The sequence below is a fragment of the Somniosus microcephalus genome, chromosome 11, assembly GCF_052327205.1.
Source record: "Somniosus microcephalus isolate GS21.2 chromosome 11, FLI_Smic_1.0, whole genome shotgun sequence".
Lineage (NCBI taxonomy): Eukaryota > Metazoa > Chordata > Chondrichthyes > Squaliformes > Somniosidae > Somniosus > Somniosus microcephalus.
Window position 1 is genome coordinate 159,569,614 of NC_140997.1, and position 22,903 is coordinate 159,592,516.

At 43.0% G+C, this 22,903-nt stretch overlaps 1 protein-coding gene across 1 annotated transcript in view; it reads left to right on the forward strand.

The window, feature by feature from the left end:
- Window positions 1–22,903, forward strand: part of LOC147110967 (protein NEDD1-like) — a 122,812-nt gene that overhangs the window by 79,610 nt on the left and 20,299 nt on the right. The window contains exons 6-7 of the mRNA XM_086001390.1: window positions 1,446–1,675; window positions 7,692–7,893. Of these exons, the coding sequence (XP_085857516.1) occupies window positions 1,446–1,675; window positions 7,692–7,893 (432 nt within the window). The remainder of the gene's footprint in view (window positions 1–1,445; window positions 1,676–7,691; window positions 7,894–22,903) is intronic.

A 22,903-nucleotide genomic window follows, 5' to 3' on the forward strand; every position in this document is an offset into this window, starting at 1 on the left:
TTAACAATTTTTAAGAATACAGTTTATACATGTCCTTTAGTAAACATGTGTAGAAATCAGTTTTGCATGATCCCATGGGGATGTGTAAGCCCGAATAGTTACTGTGCTAAAAGAAAAATAAAGAATAAAAGTAGAACTGAATTATAATTTCTATAATGAATAGATTTGAAGATTTAAAAAATTGGCAAATGGTCTTTTTCCAGTTGAGGCAGTTTTTCTCTCTAGCATGTTCAACCTGCTACTGTTAGTTATTGCAGGCTATTTATCTGTAACTGTGCATGTCCGATGCCTGCTCTTGTAAAGTTGCATCTCTGATGTATTATTCAATGCCAATAATCAACTTCCTCTGACGTGACAGCCCAATTTTTCACAAGCTTCTCATGCCCCAGGCTAGGTTGGGAACATATTTGCCAGATGACCAAATAGTTTGCCACTGATCCTCGCTGGAAATGGTGTAGATTTGAGATTGGTTCACTTCAATGGCCAACTCCATTGCGCCCTGCCCCCGCCGTCTACCAATTGAATAGCCTGCTGACACTTGCTGTCCAAACTCACAGATGAAAAGTAGCTACTTGAACGAATTGGTCAAGAGCTGCTGCTGGATTGTTGAATCGTAGCCAGCATGAGTTGATGCCTTCAGGAGAGCGGTGGAGCAAAAAGTCAAGAAAACTAGATTTTATAAGTGTTGCAATGTAATAATAGTGAACCATTATCTGTGGTTTGATTTCACTTGGACCTCGTGGTTTCTCGTCAGTCTTCTCATTGTTCTGTCATTAGAAAGTATGGGAAAAAGACACAGGCATTTGGAAAAAAAACTTATCCTTTTCTAGGTAAAAGTTGGGGGGTAATACTGAATTTGCAAAATAAAATGCAAACGCAGTTGCACACATGTTTGTGTTTGACAATTCCACAGGGTTCTTCTGATCTGCCCACCATAAGTTCAGCAACTCCAAGAAATGGCAGTAAAAGTTGTTTCTTTGGGATTTCTACCAATCTTTTGCTGCAGTTACAGCAGATCAGAAGAATCGCCATAGAAATTCCAGGTGATAGAAAATATATATTTTTAAAACTTTTTTGTATAATGTATCTCGTGTGCTGCAGTGATGAGACAAAGTGCTATAGACCATACCACACACTCTCTGCCCAGCTGAACGGATAGCATGGAACCAGATTTCTCGAGACTCTGGAAGTCATGCAAGTTGTGAAATCGTTTACTTTTTGGGTGAAAAATTGATTAGGAAATGCTAAAATCCATTCCATTTGATAATTAAGATTGAAGGGAAAAAAACACAATTGGGAACGTGTTCTAGTCATCCTGTCTGTCGGTTACATTTTTTCAGTGGGTGAGGCTGACCGGATAACTTGTGGTTGGTCCAGACATGTGTTCGGTATACAGAACTGGTGAAGTTGCGATTCATTTACAAACTGCTTTGATTTTATTTCAGCCCCTCCGTGACCTGCAGATATCTCGCTTCCAAAGGTCTCTGTTGGGAAGTGTCGGAGATGATGGCACCGTTGCATTATGGGACCTGAACACACTGCAGCTGCAGCATAGCTTTGGGTGTGTCCACAAAGCCCCCGCATCAGCACTCTGTTTTTCGCCAGTGATTGAGTCATTAATCATCACAGTTGGTCTTGATAAGCGAATTTCAACTTTTGATGTTCGGAGTAAATCGTAAGTATTAAATTTCCAGCAATAAATCCACAGATGCCTCTTCTTACAAAATCGAGCCATTAACTCGACATTCTTTTAAAAGCTAGTTAGCTTAAACAGTGAGCACCAGGATCTGAGCAGGAGTTGCTGAATTCAGCAACGTAAGCGAACTCAACTGAGATGAACTTGAGTGGAAACTGAAACATGATCCTTGAGTTAATGACTGCTAATAAATGATTTAATTCCCTTTTTACCTTCAGTAACTCTTGGTCAGCGCTCCGTATTAGTGGTTGCATCTCTGACGATCCAACACTCCTGTGCTGTCGTGCTCATTAGCACCAATTGGTCAGCACCCTCTGTTGAAGGTGCCGTATCTACTGAAGTTAATCCAATTTGCTCATACTGTCAGAGCTCAGTATTACAACTAGACCATTCCTAGAATATTAGCATCCATTGCTTAATCTCCTATTTGTTTCAGATTTAAATGAAAATACTCAGTGAAGGTTGAAAAATGGCATGCACCCTGGTAGCCTTAATGAGCATTTAGTTCCTTGGACTAGATTCTGGCATGTGATTTCTTAATATGCAGCTGCATAATCTGGAATAGGCCTCTTGACCCTGCTGTACTAATGTGGCTTGTGAAATAGGTTGCTAAGTGAACTAAATATTGAAGTAGTATTGTGTTCTGGACCCTAAATAAATTGGGAACTGGACAAAGCTAGCAAAAGATCTCTGCTTCTAGTGCGCTCTGCGCAGTGTTACAGTGCCAGCACATGGTGTGCCATCCTACACCACAGGCTAGTAAGATCTGTTTCTTTTTTATTTGTAGTGTTAGTAAGCATTAGTTGTGCTTGACCTCCTAACAGCAGCATAGCATATGTAAAGTGCAGCACACACCAGGGGCTCTAGTTGTTTTTACGGATGTTTATCATTTATTGTTTCACTGGTGTGAGTTACACATATTGGGCCTGAGATTCTCTCAATACTAATTTTTACTAAAAGCTGTCTGCAGAGGTCAATCTGTCTTCATTCTTCTAAGCTCATTTCACATGGGACCATTCATACTTATTGCACAGAGGAGGCTGCCCAAAAGATGAAATGGGTGGCCAGTTGTGTTGTGCTGCTGAGCTTCCTACACCTTGGATCATCTCAATCTAGTAGTAAATGTCTGTAGAACAAAATTAGCCCCCAGTATGACGCTCGTCGACACCTAAACTTGCAAGCTGAGTCTGTAGAGATGGTGTAGACCAGTGTGATCATTTTTTGTAAGACAGCAGAGCCATGCTTGTGCAGTTGGAGGTGCTCTCTTTCCGCCCCCCCCCCCCCACTTATTTCTCTCTTTCCTTCAAAATAAATCTCACTTAAATGTGCAAATAAAATTAGGTGATTAGCAGATGATGTCTCTATCTCATTCATATAGTACATTTCCACAAAAAATAATTTAGCACAGATATTCTGCATTTTGGGTGTCCTAATACCTGACTTTTTACATGTGTTTTTTTTGGCTGGTTCAGAAATGGAGCCTCTCCCACTGTGCCTCATGCAATCAGCTAGTATCTCCCTCAGTTTGGAAATGCACTCTGCATAAATCCAAATTTGCTGCTCCTCCGTGGCAGAGCCAGGAGTGAGGCTGTACGAAAACTTGATTTTTTTTCTGTAGTGTTCAACTTCCTCTTTTGCCTCTTCATTTTATGTAATAGGAGGACTACAATGATATACTGGCAATATTCAGCTCTTTGTAAATCAAAGACCAAATAAGGAAAAATAAACACAATACTGAAAAATACAAACCTAAAATATTGAAATGAAGTTAAACATCAAACATGCTGTGAGATAGTGAAAATAAATCCAGAATCACAGGAAAATATATAGAATCCAAGCATACGGTACCCAAAACATAAAATCCCATGCAATAAAATTAGATTGTGGCTTGTTTAGTTGCCATGAACTAGTTGCCCTAATTATAAACTGAATGGAACATGATCCCAAAAGACTTATTTAAAATCCTGTAATTCCATGTTCTAAAAATGGAATTGAATTTATTCAATGGCTGTAAGTTGATGACCTTGGAAATGGTCCTTTTTGTGTGTCACACTCAAACCCTCCATTCATAATGCCCAGTACTACAAATGTATAGAAGATGCTTGTTGATTGATAATTACAAATTCTGGGCCTGCCTTCGATGGTCTCTTAGTTTCAGCGGTACTGGTAACTGTTCAGGAGTGTGTCCATGCGTTTCTCTCACTCTCTCCAAGGAATTATTAAGATGTTAATTTCATGGCAAGTTATGCACATGCAGGTGTTTTTAAAACACAAATACCTGGTTTTATTTGGATAATAATTCAAACAATTGATGTCTCCCCTGTTGGCTGTGATGGAAATAGAGGGGTTTGAGTTGTTCACGAAACAGACCGATCAAGTCTTCTGTCTCCGGCTCCGACTTATTCCACGTGGATTTCAACTTCAATTCCATCCTTCATGTTTCGGATCCACCCATGATTATAGATATCTTCAAGATGTTCAGCATTCCTCGAACTACTGCTCTTGCTGCTTCCCGAAATCCCGCTCAACACCATGCGCCGCCACATGCACGCTCTCGACCTCTCTCTTCAGCAGCACCTACTCGTTCTATCTCAAAGCTCTCTTGGTCCACAGTTCTATTTCATCCTTCGCCTCATCCGACGCTTTAACAAAAAATTCTTCTTCCTTTTCAGGTGTCGAGGATTGCAAACTTCAACAACTCTTAGATACCAATGCCCTTCAGATCATTCTTCCCCTTCACTTTCTTCTGACCCCATCCCTCTTTCCAATCTTGCTCCTTGCCATGTTTTCACTGTTCTGTCTGACCTTCCCCTTTCTGACCCCGAACAATCAGTCCTCCGCTTCATCCCCTTGCACCTCCACCTCAATGAATTTTGAGCTTGGCAAGATACTGAGCTCTTCTTTCTTTGCATCCTCGCTCACTTCTTTGGCCAGGAGTCTTTTCCCCACTCGGTGGACCCTTTCTCCCATCTTCAGAATTCTCGTTCCACCTGGACCCCTCCCTCTGGCCTTTTTACTCTTTTTCTCTCTCTAGATCTTTTCATTGAGAACTGCCGGTGTGACATTGGTCGTCTCAATTTCTCTGCTTCCCTCACTCATTCTAACCTACCTCCCTCTGAACTGGCAGCACTCCGATCCAACCCTAACATTGCCATTAAACCTGCTGATGAGTGGCACTGTTGTTGTTTGGCGAGCTGACTTCTACCTTGCGGAGGCTGAATAGCAAATCTGACACCTCTTCCGACCTCCCCCTGGACCATGACCCCACCACCAAACATTGTTTCCCAGACTGTCACTGACCTCATCTCCTCTGGAGATCTTCCCTCTACTGCCTCCAACCTCATAGTCCCCAAACCCCACACATCCTGCTTCTTCCTCCATCCCAAGATTCACAAACACTGGTAAACACATTGGGGCAGGAATTCTGATCCCTACAGGTGTGTACGCACTGTGTACTCACCTGTAGAGACATCGGAAATGCTGGATTCAGGCATGCGCTGGAAACCGGCATTTCCGATCTGTCAAGAAAGCTCTTGATAGATCCTCAAGCTGCCCTGGAGCAGGGTGGAGAGTTCTGCTTTTTGGAGACCCTCCACCCGCAGGAAACACTTACAATTCTTGCGCCTGGTAAAAGCAGGCGCAAGGCCTGCTTTTACCAGGATGAGAGTTGAAAAAAGAAAAAAAAAAAAAAATTCCACTGATTTATCATTTTAAAATACTTTAAAGAAAGGTAAGTTTATTTTTAGCCCTGTTAAAAACGAATTATTTTTACAAAAATTTAAATATTTGTTTAAAATAGTTAATTTATGTAATTTCAAGTCATTTTAAAAATGTGATTTAAAAAAAAAAAATTATTTAAAGTTTTACTATGTTTTGGGGGTGATCTCCATTCATACATTTGACGGGTCTTCCTGTCAAATGTATGAATGGAGATTCCCTTCTCTGATTGGCTCCCCATGGCCCACATGATCCCAGGGATGCTGCGGACCGCTGCGCTTCTGGGATACGTGGGGCCTGCGCACCGGCAGTTTGGAGAGGCCCAGGAACGGAACTCTGCGCCTCCCGGGAGCCCTCCGGTCTTGGCGCAGATTTTTCCAGATTGAAGCCCTCCGCCTGCGGGAGGTCTGCGAACGGAATTTCTGGGCCATTGTTTCAGCTGTTCTTGCCCCACGGAACTCATTTCTTCCTATCTTGACACTTTTTTCCTCCCCTTGTTCAGTCTCTTCCCACCTACATCCACCACCCTCTGCCACTTTACCAGTTTTCATTTTCCCACCTACACCCCTCCCCTTCCAACAGCACCTTCCCGTGCAAGTGCAGGAGATGTATCACCTGTCCTTTTTACCTCCTCCTTTCCCACAATCCAGGACCCCAAACACTCCTTCCAGGTGAAACAGCGATTTACTTGTACTACTTCCAATTTAGTATACTGTATTCGCTGCTCACGATGCGGTCTCCTCTACATTGGGGAGACCAAATGCAGATTGAGTGATTGCTCTGCAAAACACCTCCGTTCAGTCCACAAGTGTTGACCCTGAGCTTCCAGTTGCCTGTCATTTTAATTCTATGTCCCACTCCCACTTTGGCCTTCTGCACTGTTCCAGTGAAACTCAACATAAGCTTGAGGAATTGCACTTCATCTTTCAATTAGGTACTTTACAGCCTTACGGATTCAACATTGAGTTCAGCGATTTCAGATCATAACCACTGCTCCCATTTTTTTTGGACTGGAGCTGTTGGTAATGATTCTGCTATTTCCATTTACACCTCCTCGAGACCATCTTCTTCTGTTTCTTTACTTGTCCCTTGCACCATCATCCCTTTTGTCATTTAATCTCTCCTGCCTTCCACACTATCGCAGACTTTCCCTTTTGCTCTTTCCTCACCCCCCCCCCCTTTCCCTGCCTCTGTACTTGCTTAAAATCTGTTACATCTCTAACTTTTTCCAGTTCTGATGAAAGGTCATCGACCTGAAGCGTTAACTTTGTTTCTCTCTCCACAGATGCTGCCTGACCTGAGTGTTTCCAGCATTTCCTGTTTTTATTTCAGATTTCCAGCATCCGCAGTATTTTGCTTTTGTATCCATGCAACTGTTTTTCTCCACCTCGTCTAATTCCATTCTCCTGCTTGCTCCTCCTGCTTTAATAGTCTTTTTTTGTTCAAGCGACTATCTTATTCCCTTTTAATCAATTTATGGAATCTGTTTAAACAATAGTTTTTGGCAGAGAATTCTGCATTCTAATTTCTTTGACTTTCCATTCAATTCTTTGTGACTATCTTACATTTATGTGCTTGTTAGTTTGTAAACCTTCAATAATCTTAAAGCCCACTATCAAATCACCCCCTCCACTCTAGTGAAATAAGCATGAACTACAAGTCTTCTTATATCAGGAATGAAAGGTTAGAGTTATTTTTTACTGAATCTAATCTGCACTGTTTCCATTGCTTTTATATTCTTCCTGTAATGGGGTGTCCAAAACTGCATCTTGATCCAGCTACAGTCTAATTGAAGTCTTGTGTAAATTTAATATTATGTCCTTTTTAATTCAAAGCCATTTTTGTGGCCTTATCTTTTGACCTTTATCTGCACACCAAGGTACATGTGCTGTTGTACTCCGTTTAAATGTTACCATTTAAGGTGTATTTATTTTCATATTCCAAAATGTTACCTCACATTAAACTGCATCTTCCACCTATCTGGCCATCCTTCTGGGCTGTTTGTGTCTATAAAATGTCTCTATCTGTAGATGTGACACTGTATTGATACCAGGCATAGTGATGTTCCTGAGTGACCATCTTGGAGAATTTTAGTTGTCATGGGATTCAAAGTTCAAATGCCAAAAAGCTGACCAAGCAATTGTCCTTACACAAATCTTGATTTTGATATTTCAGCAACCCTCCATGTAGCATTTCAGCCTTTAAATTGTTCACTTCTTACTGCCATTCATGTCAGTATTGTTACTAGCATTTTTTCCCCTTCAATTTATTATTCTAGCATATTGCACAGCATTCGAACAGATTCTCCGCTAACTGCAATTGAGCTCCTGCCAGATGGGACCACTCTGGTGATTGGATCCTCTCAGGGAAAGGTCAGCCTGTATGACTTCAGAAACGTGGAATTTCCAGTAAAATCTTCAAAGGCTCACAGCAGTGCTGTACGGTGTATTAAACTTCAGACGGTGAGAGGGAAACTTCAGGTCAGTATAATTTTTCTTCAATTGCATCTTTCAAATGCCATACGAGTAGTTTCATTTTCATGGCAACACAGAGATGGAAGTTGTCATCATAATGTTGTGGATAGGCAATACTGATATAGCCTACTGTCACATTCTGTAAAGCCCTAGAACCTGTGTCATTGTGTCACTTCAGTTTTCTCAAGCTAAATATTATTTGCTCCTCGCATCAAACCTCTTCTATATACCTTGAAATGTCGAGTTTGGGGAGAAGTTTCAGTTCGTTTAGCTCCTGTTTGTAGTGTCATTGCAACATTTTCATGTATTGCACAGCATATGGTTTCAAATCAATTTAAGCTATGCTCGGGTGTGTGACAAGAAAGACTGTCAACAAGTAAGTAATCTTTATCTCTCATTCCTGACTTAGGCTAGAGCTAATTCTTCAAAAGCAAAATACTACAGATGCTGGAAATCTGAAATAAAAACAGAAAATGTTCGAAATACTTAGCCAGTCAGGCAGCATCTGTGGAGAGCGAAACAGAGTTAATGTTTCAGATCGATGACCGTTCCGTCAGAATTCTTTTTCTTTCCCTTATCCCTCCTCTTTTGATGGTGGTGACTTATGCGTTTCGGAATGGAACAATGGCATTGGATAGAGTCAACTTCAGAAATAAAACAAAAAAGGTGACTCAACCGTGGCTAACAAGGGAAATTAGGGATAGCATAAGATCCAAGGAGAGGACATATAAATTGGCCAGAAAAAGCAGCAAAACTGAGGATTGGGAGCAGTTTAGGATTCAGCAAAGGAGGACAAAGGGATTAATTAAGAGGAGGAAAATAGAATGAGAGTAAGCTTGCAGGGAACATAAAAACTGACTGTAAAAGCTTCTATAGATATGTGAAGAGAAAACGATTGGTGAAGTCAAGTGTAGGTCCCTTGCTCAGAATCAGGGGAATTTATAATGGGGAACAAAGAAATGGTAGACCAATTAAATACATACTTTGGTTCTGTCTTCACAAAGGAGGACACAAATAACCTCCCAGAGATGTCGGGGAACATAGGGTCTAATGAGAGGGAGGAATTGAATGAAATCAGTATTTGTAGGGAAATTGATGGTATTGAAGGCTGATAAATCCCCAGGACCTGATAATCTACATCCTAGGGTACTTGAGGAAGTGGCCCTAGAAATAGTAGATGCATTGCTGGTCATCTTCCAAAATTCTATAGACTCTGGAATAGTTCCCATGGATTGGAGGGTAGCTAATGTAACCCCACTATTTAAAAAAGGTGGTAGAGAGAAAACGGGGAATTATAGACCGGTAAGCCTGACGTTGGTAGTGGGGAAAATGCTAGAGTCCATTATAAAAGATGTAATAGCAGAGCACTTGGAAAACAGTGACAGGATCGGACAAAGTCAACATGGATTTACAAAAAGTAAATCATGCTTGACTAATCTACTGGAATTTTTTGAGGATGTAACTGGTAGAATAGATAAGGGAGAAAAAGTGGATGTGGTGTATTTGGACTTTCAGAAGGCTTTCGATAAGGTACCGCATAAGAGATTGGCGTGCAAAGTTAAAGCACATGGGATTGGGGGTAAGGTACTGACTTGGATAGAGAACTGGTTGGCAGACAGGAAGCAAAGAGTTGGAATAAATGGGTCTTTTTCCGAGTGGCAGGCAGTGACTAGTTGGGTACCGTAGGGATCGGTGCCAGCTATCTGAACGGCAATAGATTGGGAAAAGGGGAAGTGCAATGAGACCTAGGTGTCCTTGTGCACCAGTCGCTGAAGGTAAGCATGCAGGTGCAGCAGGCAGTTAAGAAGGCAAATAGTATGTTGGCCTTCATAGCGAGAGGATTCGAGTACAGGAGCAAGGGTGTCTTGCTGCAGTTGTACAGGGCCTTGGTGAGACCACACCTTGAGTATTGTGTGCAGTTTTGGTCACCTTATCTGAGGAAGGATGTTCTTGCCATGGAGGGAGTGCAGCGAAGATTCACCAGGCTGATACCTGGGATGGCAGGAATGACGTATGAGGAGAGATTAGGTCTATTAGGCTTATATTCGCTAGAGTTTAGAAGAATGAGAGGGGATCTCATTAAAACTTATACAATTCTAACAGGACTAGACAGACTAGATGCAGGAAGGATGTTCCCGATGGGGGAGTCCAGAACCAGGGGTCACATTGTAAGGATAAGGGGTAAGCCATTTAGGACTGAAATGAGGAATTGCTTCACCCAGAGAGTGGTGAACCTGTGGAATTCTCTACCACAGAAGGCAGTTGAGGCCAATTCATTAAATATATTCAAGAAGGAGTTAGATATGTTTCTTAAGATTAAAGGGATATGGGGAGAAATCGGGGACAGGGTACTGAATTTGGATGATCAGCCATGATCTCATTAAATGGCGGAACAGGCTCAAGGGACCAAATGGCCTACTCCTATCTTCTATGTTTCTATGAAAGACGAGAAAAACCCATCTGTACAAAATACAACCGGAGCTCCCTACTCACTCAATGGGGAAAATACACCTTATTGTGCACTAGTTTATGTCACCATTGCAATTCCTGGTCTGTGCTCAGATTGCTGATTTCAGCAAGTGGAAGATCTATTGGCCTCCATGTTTATAGACACCAGCAACCTTCTATTTTCCCCCAAGCGTGCAAGCTACTTTTGTATCATTCTGGACAGTATAAGTTGCTGGGACATTCCACCATGGGAATCTCAGCTGAGCCTGGCTCAATGAATACTTTTGCACCTCCAACAAGGTTTGCTAGTGTTTTAAAATTCTCCTAACCCCATTAATGGTGCAAACAAAGCCCCAGTGTACTGTTCTATCATCCTGTCCATGTGTTTTTTGCTTGGATTCTGAAGCAGTGACTGGGTCTCAAACACGTTGAGCCAAAACTGCCGTTTGTGGAGAAAAATTGACTGCTTTGATTAAAGCTGGCTTTACTTTGACCTATTTCAATTTCTTTCTCTTCAAATTTTATTTCACTCTAGCAATGAAACTCAATTGTGACTGATACGGAATTGTAGCAATGATCACAATAGATAATTGGACTTCATTATGTAACTGAGATCCTGAAGCTTGCAGCCTGGTTTGTGCTGCTGATGGTGAGCAAAGGTGCACAATAGAATGGTAATTATCCCAAGGTTCAGCATATAGGTGAACCACGTGAATCCGGAGGATTCCAGATCTGTGGTAAATCAGTTGATCTTAGCCACAGCTGTTGTAAGGCACTGTGTTTGACTTCAAACCATCCCCCTCTTCAGTTAGAGAGGTGGAAATTCAGCAGGGTTCCTGCTTCCGATTGCTGTCCATGGACATTTAGTGGAAGTGCACGTGTGGACAAGATTGGGCTCACTACACTAAGCACATTGATGAGATGGATGTTTTGGCAAGATACTGGAGGCCAACTGATGCTGGTGGAAAAATGCCTCAGTGAGATGGAGAGGAAGTAAGGAGGAGAATTAATAACTGGCAAGAATGAGTCAGGACATGGAAAAAAAGACCCAATTAAGTACTGTGCCATATGACATCATTACACTGTAATCTCCATTTAAACCCCACTAGAACTTGTGATAAAAGTGTGCACTTTCTGTTGCGTGTGCAATATTTACCTATATATTTGCTGATGGTCCTGTACCTGATCACTATTGCGCGAACCCCACTGGAAAGTGTGGATGTCTGGTGAGGACAAGCTTATTTTGAGAGTAGGCCATTTGGCCTATTAATTCCGCACCTGCCTAGCACTGTACATTCATGGACTCTTTATCTTTTCCTTTAAATATGTCTCTACTCTCTCTTGATAACCCTTACTTGAATCCAGTTCAGCTGTGATTTTTATGCCGCACCCCGTCTGGTATAGTTAATTAACCTGGTGACACTTGCCAGCTAGGCCGATGCATGAACAACCATTGGGCTAAGGCATAAGGTGTGCAATTATTTGGGCTGGAAGGCCACTTAACAAGTTTTGGTGAGCTGTTGAGGGCCACACGCACAAAATGAATTGTGTTAACAACACCTACCATTAAAATTTGTTATGGCATTTATTGTACAAAGAACCCATCATGTCATTTCCACACTTAATAAAAATAACGAGTTATTAACATGCTAATGAACATGACAAAGATTTACCAGTCACATTGAAAAGTGCACCATCTATTTATTCCAAATTGTCTCAATTCATTCTTCTAGTGGAAAATGAGGGTACTGAATTTAAATAAAGGAAACTACGATGGTATGAGGCGCGAGTTGGCTAGGATAGATTGGGGAACGTTACTTAAAGGGTTGACGGTGGATAGGCAATAGCAAACATTTAAAGATTGCATGGATGAACTACAGAATTTGTTCATCCCTATTTGACATAAAAATAAAACAAAAAAGGTGCCTCAACCGTGGCTAACAAGGGAAATTAGGGATAGCATAAGAACCAAGGAGAGGACATATAAATTGGCCAGAAAAAGCAGCAAACCTGAGGATTGGGAGCAGTTTAGGATTCAGCAAAGGAGGACAAAGGGATTAATTAAGAGGAGGAAAATAGAATGAGAGTAAGCTTGCAGGGAACATAAAAACTGACTGTAAAAGCTTCTGTAGATATGTGAAGAGAAAACGATTGATGTCAGGGAACATAGGGTCTAATGAGAGGTAGGAACTGAATGAAATCAGTATTTGTAGGGAAATTGACTGGATTGAAGGCCAATTAAATCCCCGGACCTGATAATCTACATCCTAGGGTACTTAAGGAAGTGGCCTTAGAAATAGTAGATGCATTGCTGGTCATCTTCCAAATTTCTATAGACTCTGGAACAGTTCCCATGGATTGGAGGGTAGCTAATGTTACCCCACTATTTAAAAAAGGTGGGAGAGAGAAAACGGGGAATTATAGACCGGTAATCCTGACATTGGTAGTGGGGAAAATGCTAGCATCCATTATAAAATGTAATAGCAGAGCACTTGGAAAACAGTGACAGGATGGGACAAAGTCAACATGGATTTACAAAAGGTAAATCATGCTTGACTAATCTACTGGAATTTTTTGAGGATGTAACTGGTCGAATGGATAAGGGAGAACTAGTCGATGTGGTGTATTTGGACTTTCAGAAGGCTTTCGATAAGGTCCCGCATAAGAGATTAGCGTGCAAAGTTAAAGCACATGGGATTGGGGGTAAGGTACTGACTTGGATAAAGAACTGGTTGGCAGACAGGAAGCAAAGAGTTGGAATAAACGGGACTTTTTCCGAGTGGCAGGCAGTGACTAGTGGGGTGCCGCAGGGATCGGTGCTAGGACCCCAGCTGTTCACAATATATATTAATGATCTAGACAAGGGAACTAGATGTAATATCTCCAAGTTTGAAGACATCACAAAGCTGGGTGGGTGTGTGTGCTGTGAGGAGGATGCAGAGAAACTCCAGTATGATTTGGACAGGTTGGGTGATTGGGCAGATGCATGGCAAATGAAGTATAATGTGGATAAATGCAAGGTTATTCATTTTAGTGGCAAAAACAGGAAGGCAGATTATTATCTGAATGGCAATAGATTGGGAAAAGGGGAAGTGCAACAAGACCTGGGTGTTCTTGTGCACCAGTCGCTGAAGGTAAGCATGCAGGTGCAGCAGGTGGTTAAGAAGGCAAATGGTATGTTGGCCTTCATAGCGAGTGGATTCGAGTACAGGAGCAAGGATGTCTTGCTGCAGTTGTACAGGGCCTTGGTGAGACCACACCTTGAGTATTGTGTGCAGTTTTGGTCACCTTATCTGAGGAAGGATGTTCTTGCCATGGAGGGAGTGCAGCGAAGATTCACCAGACTGATACCTGGGATGGCAGGAATGACGTATGAGGAGAGATTGTGTCGATTAGGCTTATATTCGCTAGAGTTTAGAAGAATGAGAGGGGATCTCATTGAAACTTAAAAATTCTAACAGGACTAAGACTAGATGCAGGAAGGATGTTCCTGATGGCGGGGGAGTCCAGAACCAGGGGTCACAGTCTAAGGATAAGGGGTAAGCCATTTAGGACAGAGATGAGGAGGAATTTCTTCACCCAGAGAGTGGTGAACCTGTGGAATTCTCTACCACAGAAGGCAGTTGAGGCCAATTCATTAAATATATTCAAGAAGGAGTTAGATATATTACTTAAGGCTAAAGAGATCAAGGGATATGGGGAGAAAGCAGAGACAGGGTACTGAATTTGGATGATCAGCCATGATCGCATTAAATGGCAGAACAGGCTCGAGGGGCCGACTGGCCGCCTACTGCTCCTATCTTTGTTTCTATGAGAGTGATTCTGCTTCCACTGACAATTTTCAATTGGTATAAGGCACAATCAAGGGTAAAAATCATTTATACAACCTTAAAGAAATTGCACATGAAAGTGCTACTTTGCCTTTGAAACCACGCTAAGAAATAATTGGGTGACTCTCACAATGATTTATACTGCAAATTGTGCCCCAGATCTGCCATCAAATTGGTTTGTTGATTGTCAACATGCTATCACTCCTGAGAAAACCAAGCTGCTGATAAGAGTTTGCGGATTTTCACTTGAGAATGGCCACAAGTAATGCACCATTATAATGCACATTTAATCCCCGAATGCTATTTATTACTGGGACTGGTCAACGGCATAAATCTCTACAGCCCTCTTCCAGTCATGACAAACTTAATTTGTTCATGGTATGGGGAAAAAGGGCTTCAACTAATAACAGTGAATGCAATGTCCAATGTACCTGGGTCCATTTAGTTATGCCTCCATTATGCTAATTAAATGGGAAAATAAAACAAGTCCATAATTGTGCAAGAATTAATAACTCCAAAAATTGTCATTGGTGAGAGCAAGGTGTTAAATTGGTAAATTTAAAACAGGACAGCTCATAGTGTCGATCATCACTTCCACTTCTACCCTCCCAATAATTTATAAACACAGATTCAGATACTAGTCAGATACTATCTTAAATACAATGTAGTGTAAAATCTTCTGTTGCCAAATGAATGAAATCGTTGCTCGATTATATGTTGTACTGAAAGTCTACATGGCTGTTTGGCAGAGCGGCTCGAGTCTGCGGGGGCCTTGGACGTGAGAGGTGTTTTTGGTGTACGGGAGCCCGAGGCTTCGCAAGACCTGAACTACAATCGCATGCCATTACCTGGGATCCTTGTGCTCTGGATCCACTCCTGTGTCTAAGATGGCGATGAGAACCCCCCCCCCCCCTGCCTTCGTACTCTGGGTAGCGAGAGAGGAAAGATGCAGCGCTGGTCTCTTTCTTTGATAAGAGTCCTCAAGATGAGCAGCCGCGACTCAGACTAACGTGCAGCTCGAGCTCCGGCTCGCGTTCTATTTCTGTCCCGTCTGTTGTGTATGTACCTTTAAGAGAATAACTGGTCTCGGACTGCAATACCGGCAGTGACCACCCCTGTATAAAAGGCGCTAGAGAGCCTCTGTTTTGTTAGATTCGTTTATGCCTTTCAACAGTAAAGTTCTGTTTGTTTCTCTCCTGCTAGTCCGTGTCTCAATCATTCACGGACTTAACACTGGCGACGAGGTAGAAAGAACTTACCTGCAACTCAGCAGCAGCTCCGACGAAGTTGAAGGTCGGAAGAAAAAAAAGAGTCCATTGCAACGTGAGGAATGGGCGTTGACCGTCAATCATCGGGTTCAAGGCTTTGCAGGAGCGACTTTCCAGAGCCAGGCTGGGTTCCTCGGTCCGTGGTTTCCCAGCTAATCGGGCTGGTGGCAGGTAGTGCTCTGATCCTTCCTGGGCTGCAACGGGGCCGGGCAGCAAGTCGGGAAGCAAGAAGAGAGAGAGGGTGGAGCATACAGGGCGCGGCCGGTGTTTCGAAGCTGGGCAGCGTTCAGACCTCAGAAGAGGGAGGGAAGTGTTCCAGAGGGTCCGCTCCACGACGGGAAGATAATAAAAGAAAACGAATTAATATTTAACGCGCAGGAAACCATGGAAAGCAGCGCTAACAACAGCGGGGAAGAAGGAAAAGCGCGGGAGGCGCCATTTTGTTAAATCGGAGAAGAAGGCAAAGCGCGGGAGGCGCCATTTTAGATTTGCAAGATGCCGAAGACTGGCTGTATCACTGCTTTTGATAATACATTAGAGGACTGGACCACGTATGTGGAAAGAGTAGAGGTGTATTTCGAGGCAAACGATATAGCGGAGGGGAAAAAGGCATCGGTATTGTTAAACTTAATGGGCGCTAGAACGTACGGCCTATTGCGGGACCTGATTACTCCAGCCAAACCGAAGGTGAAGAGTTTTAACGAAATTGTTGCTGTTCTACAGGAGCACTTAAACCCTGCACCGCTGTTGATAGCAGAAAGATTTAAATTCCACAGGAGAACTCTGCACAAAGATGAGAGCAATGCTGAGTATCTTACGGAACTACGCAAGCTATCAAAGCACTGCCAGTTCGGAGCAGGACTGGCAGATACCCTACGGGACAAATTTGTCTGTGGACTCCTGAGTGAAGGAACACAGAAGAAGTTACTCGCAGAAAAAGAGCTGACGCTAGATAAGGCTTTCAGCGTGGCAGTATCGTATGAAGCAGCAGCCAGGGGAGCTGCAGAAATTCAACAAAAACCACAGGAATACAGCACCCACGAAATGACACGGGGATTTGCAAAATGTTATTGCTGCGGCAGAACTAACCATGACCAGAAGGACTGCTGGTCCAAAGACAAAATATGCAGACAATGCGGGAAGATTGGACACCTTGCACGAGTTTGTAGGTCTGGGAAGAAGACCAGCGACAACAAAAAGGCTACTAAGGAACCGTACAAGAAAGTACAAAAGATGACGGACAGTAGTTCCGAAGACCAGATGAGCGATAGTGAATCCGAGAACAGGAGATTAAGCTGTCTCAAACTTCACAATGTAATCACAAAAGAGGATCACCGAACCATTTGGGTCACCCTCACGATAGCAGGGTCCCAAGTTAAAATGGAATTGGATACAGGATCAGCGCTAACTGTCATGAATCGACGAGACTATGAGCGGCTATTTTCACACATACCCTTGAGAGAGACATCCATCGTCTTGACGACGTATACGGGGCAAAAAGTATACCCCAGAGGAAAAATAAGGGTGCCTGTCGAATACAATGGGAAGAAAATACGGAAATTGTATCTCTACATACTGCCAAATGGTGGACCACCATTATTGGGACGGGAATGGATCAGGAAGATAAACTTAGATTGGCATTCCATTCATGCAATGACGGTGGACGGTAAAAAAGATGAAGACGTCACTCCTGGACGATTGTCAACAATCTTAGCTAATGCCAAAGAGGTATTTCAACAAGAACTGGGCACGCTTAAAGGCGTAACCGCCTTGTTAAAAATAGAAGAGAATGCAGTTCCCAAGTTTTTCAAAGCGAGACCGGTACCATATGCAATTCGTCCAGCCGTCGAGGCAGAGCTGGAGAATCTGGAGAAGGCGGGCGTGTTGTCTAAGGTTGACTAGAGCGAGTGGGCGACACCCATCATTCCTGTCATAAAAAAACGTTAAGCAATAAGTCCGGAGAGCCAAGGAAGATTCGCATCTGTGGGGATTTCAAGGTGACGGTGAACCCTGTCCTTCACACAGTACAATATCCTCTTCCAAGGATCGAAGACATCTTCGCCACTGTCTGGAGGGAAGCGTTTTACAAAAATTGACCTAGCACAAGCATATTTGCAGATGGAGGTTGAAGAGTCCTCTAGGAAGTATCTCACGATAAACACTCACAAAGGTCTTTACCAATATCATCGATTGGTATTCGGAGTAGCATCGGCTCCGGCGATATGGCAAAGAGCGATGGAACAAATCCTGCAAGGGATTCCGGGGACTCAGTGTTACTTGGACGACATCCTTGTAACAGGTGAAGATGACAGTGAACACCTTAACAACCTAGAACAGGTGCTCACTAGACTGCAGGAACATGGGCTACGAGCCAACCGCCCCAAGTGCGAATTTTTTAAGAAACAGATATCGTATTGTGGCCACGTGATTGATGAAGAGGGGTTACATAAGTCCCCTGACAAAATTGAAGCGGTTGTTAAGGCCCCAACGCCTGAAAATGTGTCGCAACTGAGGTCATTCCTCGGGTTGGTGAATTACTATCATAAGTTTTTGCCGAATTTGTCGACAATTCTGCACCCACTGAATGCCCTGCTACGAACGGGGGTAGCATGGAAATGGAGCGATGATTGTAAACGTGCTTTTCAGAAGAGTAAGGACTTAATCACTTCGAAGGAAGTATTGGCTCACTACAACCCAGCACTGCCAATCAGGCTGGCGTGTGATGCGTCTCCCTACGGCATTGTGGCGGTACTGTCACATAAATTCCTTAATGGTTTGGAGAGGCCGATAGCTTTTGCGTCACGCTCGTTAACTTCTGCCGAGCGTAACTATGCCCAGATTGACAGAGAGGCCCTCAGCCTAGTGTGGGGGGTGAAGAAGTTCAATCACTATCTGCACGGTCAAACATTTACTCTACTAACCGATCATCAACCTCTTGTCTCCATTTTCAACCCTCAGAAGGGTGTACCGATAATGACAGCACAACGGCTGCAGAGATGGTCCCTTTTCCTAGGGGCACACCAATATGACATCGAGTACAGGGGAACTAAACAGCATGGAAATGCTGATGGATTGTCACGTCTACCGTTGCTGACGGTGGAAGAAGACGACCTTGCAGTCGATCCAATGGAGTTATTCCACTCGACCATAGTCGAATGTCTCCCTGTGACGAATGCAAACATAGAAAAGGAAACACGGAATGACCCGACACTATCACGGGTCTATGATTTAACAGTGAAGGGATGGCCAGCACATGGCGAACCACTGCTGCCAGCATTTTTGTCAAGAAGAGAACAGCTGTCAGTGTGCAAAGGAACCTTGATGTGTGGATCCAGAGTAGTAATTCCACCTACGTTGATGGATAGAGTGCTCAATGAGCTTCATGAGGGTCATCTGGGTGGGGTAAAAATGAAGAACTTAGCCAGAGCGTTTGTGTGGTGGCCGGGAATCGATAGAGAAATCGAAGAGATGACCAAGAGCTGTGCAGGATGCCAGAAGGTCCAAAACGCCCCACCACAAGCTCCTCTGCATCCATGGGAGTGGCCCTCATCCCCATGGCAAAGGGGGCACATTGATTTTGCTGGTCCCTTCATGGACTCGATGTTTTTAATTGCGGTGGATGCACATTCAAAGTGGCCAGAGGTAATAAAAATGTCCTCAACCACCACAGAAAAAACTATCGCAGTTTTACGAACCATATTCGCCAGGAATGGGCTGCCTGAACAGATTTGCTCTGACAATGGACCACAGTTTGTGTCTGAAGAGTTCCGGAGGTTCTTAAAGAACAATGGTGTTAAGCATTACACATCTGCCCCATATCATCCAGCCACTAATGGATTGGCCGAGAGGTTTGTTCAAACATTCAAGAAGGCTATCAAGGCAATGTGTAATGAAGATATACCCCTACAACACAAGGTGGACAACTTCTTGTTTGCCTACCGGAATGCGACACATGCGGTTACCAACCAAACTCCAGCCATGATGTTCTTCAATCGAAGACTACAATGCCGCTTGGATTTGGTTAAGCCAAACGTCCGAAGAGATGTGGAGAACAGGCAGTTTCAGAATATGAATGAAAGGCCGACCAGGAGTTTTAAGATAGGTCAACCAATTTTGGCCCGGGACTACCGCACTGAGAAATGGCAGCCAGGAACGATTTGTACACGACAAGGACCTCTCGTATACCGTGGACGTTGGGGAGAGCATTGTAAGACGCCATGCTGACCAGATTCTAGAGTCACTGGAAAACATCAACTCCACACCACGATCTGATACACCTGGTAATGAAATCGACGTTCCAATTGCAGCTACCGCAGAACCGGTAATATTGGAAGCAGATGAACCAAACAACGACATTGATTCCGACTCAACATTGCCAGAAGAACCTGATACTCCAAAGAGGCGTTATCCAGACAGAATCAGGAAGCCTCCTCAAAGACTGAACTTATAATTGCTTAAACTTAACCAATGTATCTAGCAACAGTAATTGTGATTGTAATTCATTATCATTAGTGTTAAATGAATGTTATGTACTGTTTAACTAAAAGGGGAGGAATTGTTGTGTATGTACCTTTAAGAGAATAACTGGTCTCAGACTGCAATACCGGCAGTGACCACCCCTGTATAAAAGGCGCTAGAGAGCCTCTGTTTTGTTAGATTCGTTTATGCCTTTCAACAGTAAAGTTCTGTTTGTTTCTCTCCTGCTAGTCCGTGTCTCAATCATTCACGGACTTAACACCGTCCAGCGGACCAGATGGAATGGATTGACAGGCCGGATATGGCCCCTGGGCCATTTTTTTGCCCACCACTGTATACTAAAGAGATCTTGCTGTGTGCACGTACCTGTAGAACTGTACCGCAGCATGAAAAGAGAAGAGAAAACCACACCAAGCTGGTCACAACTACATCAGAGACCGGGATTTTTTTTCTTCCATCAAATTCTCCCCTCATGTTAGGAGACATTTTAATCTCATCAGCAGCTTACTATCCGCCCCAGTCCCCTTGGTTTCTATTTCAATGTTTAAAATCCATCATCTTAATAACATTTTGTGGGTGGCCGTATTCTGCAGTGTTGCTGAGGGTAGGATTATGGAATTAAGACGCATGCTGCATGATTGCTATAGATTCAATAATGACAATAGGCAAAAGATAGTACTATTTTACTTTCAAAGTATAATAGGATTAATATTACAGGGTGTACTGTAAATTTATAATCTGCAACTCTAGTACTTCATTATAATGAGGTCTTCACTTTTGCATGGTCTGATGACTCTCAAAGGGAATATTATAATGAGGATTTAGGATGCCAGACATTTATGCCTCTTTTCTCTTAGAGTTCATATATTGGTTCTGCAGTGAGGAAGTTGTAGTGATGGCTGTCTTGTGGCTCCTCCGCAGTTCTTAATCCATTATTTGAATGATGGGTTATTTATCAAATTATTGGCTCAGCAGACATGCGGTCTTGTCTATTGACACTGCAATGGACCAGCTGGTGTGTTGATGGCTTACTGTGTTTTATGTATTCTTCAAGCAAAATGTTAAACCTGATTGGAGTAACTGTTAATATGTGAAGCTTGTTTCACTGCCTGCCAATCAGTGGTCTTAACACCATAATTAAATCCGACTTTAGTGACCAGAAGACCTGCCTGAGTAATTTAAAAACATTAATCTTACTTAGTGTCTCTTTTTATATGAAAATAAAATTGATCCTACCTTAATTTTGCCTAATTAATTTGACTAGAGTTCTGATCATGTAGAGAATCGCCTCAAGTTCTGTCATTAATGGATGAATATGTGCCCCAGGGATCTGAGAACTTGCATGATGGACAGTCCTTTTTTTTCCCCTTGCAAATCACTTTGCTATCTTAGAATCTTCCTCTTAGCCTCAAAATAGCAATACTACCTCCCAATCTCCTGAGAAGTATGAGGAATTGGGGCTCTCCTCACCTCCTTTACTGTCTGAATTTAGTTTATTACCTGTAGTGGCGATGAGCCCAGAGTGAGAATGAAGTTGTGACTGTCCTGTCCATCTGTTGATATGACTTGCAGTTAAATTATCTGCCTCACGTGCACACGCTGAAGAGAGCAGTACTGTTTTTTACTTGGCAAATATCCGCACAATTGCTGTTGTCAAGCACAAGAAGAAGAATCTTGACTTGTTCAGTTGGGCGATGGATGTCTGTTTTGGTGATGGTCAAACTGCAAGTTGCCCTGGGCACATTAATGGAATTTGATGAGAAATCTGTCACAGAAAAAAATCTGGTTTCCAAACACTGGTCCATCAGAGCTCGAGCAAAGTTGGAATGATCTGAAGCATCAGTACATTAAGTCACATGTCAGATCAGGGTAGGTTAGTAGTCGAGTTCCTTCACTTCCCCTCGTGCTTCAGTCAAGCACTCTTGCTGTAAAATGGGGTTGGAGGTGTGGCTTTTCCAGTAGGCATTGCAGATTGCCTACATGTGACATGCGTACAAGTACTAGTTTTCTACCTTCGCCTCCTGAAATGGTAACTCAGGATGGCCACTGAGTGTCCTCTTGTACCTCACCCGAGTGGCCCTTTTTTTTTTTTAAGGCATTGATGGGTGAGTGCAGGGAGCTTGATCGTGCTGGGTGGAGGAAACCATCTCAGCAGTGAATGATGCCATGCGCACTTTTCATCAGAGGTCACTGGATGCCATTTGGAGCAGCAGCCCTGGCTCTTTTTTTTTCCTATTTTCTCTTTCCCCGCACCCCCCCCCCCCCCCCCCACAAACTTCCCTGATTCAACTAATTGAAGCTCATTTTTATGCAGCTGCTGCTGACCTGGCTTAAAATCTGGTAACACAGCATCGTAATGAAGCCTGATCCTTCCTGGGCTGCATTAACTCAAGTTTTCTTTTCTATCAAAGTCAGACTGGTTTCCACATTGCTGTTGCAAAGGAAACCTGATGTTTCTGACAAGCATGTCTGTCGCCAGAAGTACAGTGCTACATGGATACCTTAATGATGTCAGCTGTCTCTTGTTGACCTTTGAAATGTATTGTTGTACCAGGCATGGGGGGGAAAAAAGAGAACCAACTTCCACAATGTGTTGTGTGCTGCACTCAAATCAAGAGGGTCCCTGGAGAAGCTAATTGCTGCACACAAATCCTGAGCAAAAGCCACTGTTTCGAATTGTCAAGACAAGAGTAATGGAGTTCAGAAAAGTGCAGCTGAGCCTCCTTGCATTTGACTGTAGCTTCCGATGATATTTACAGTGCTATCCAAACTCGGTGAGGACAAGAGCATTCCATTCTCGGAACATCCATCAGCTAAAGGAAAAAAAGAAACCGTCAATGCATGAAATGTTTGCTTCATGGGAAGTAATGAGCTTGAAAACATTCCTGATGTGTTTCAGTTTTGGTGTAGCCAGTTTATTTATTTTTTTAAATGCTAAGAAAATTTTTAAGGGGAAAGTAGCTGCATGGATAAGTACTCTAATTAACCCTTGCT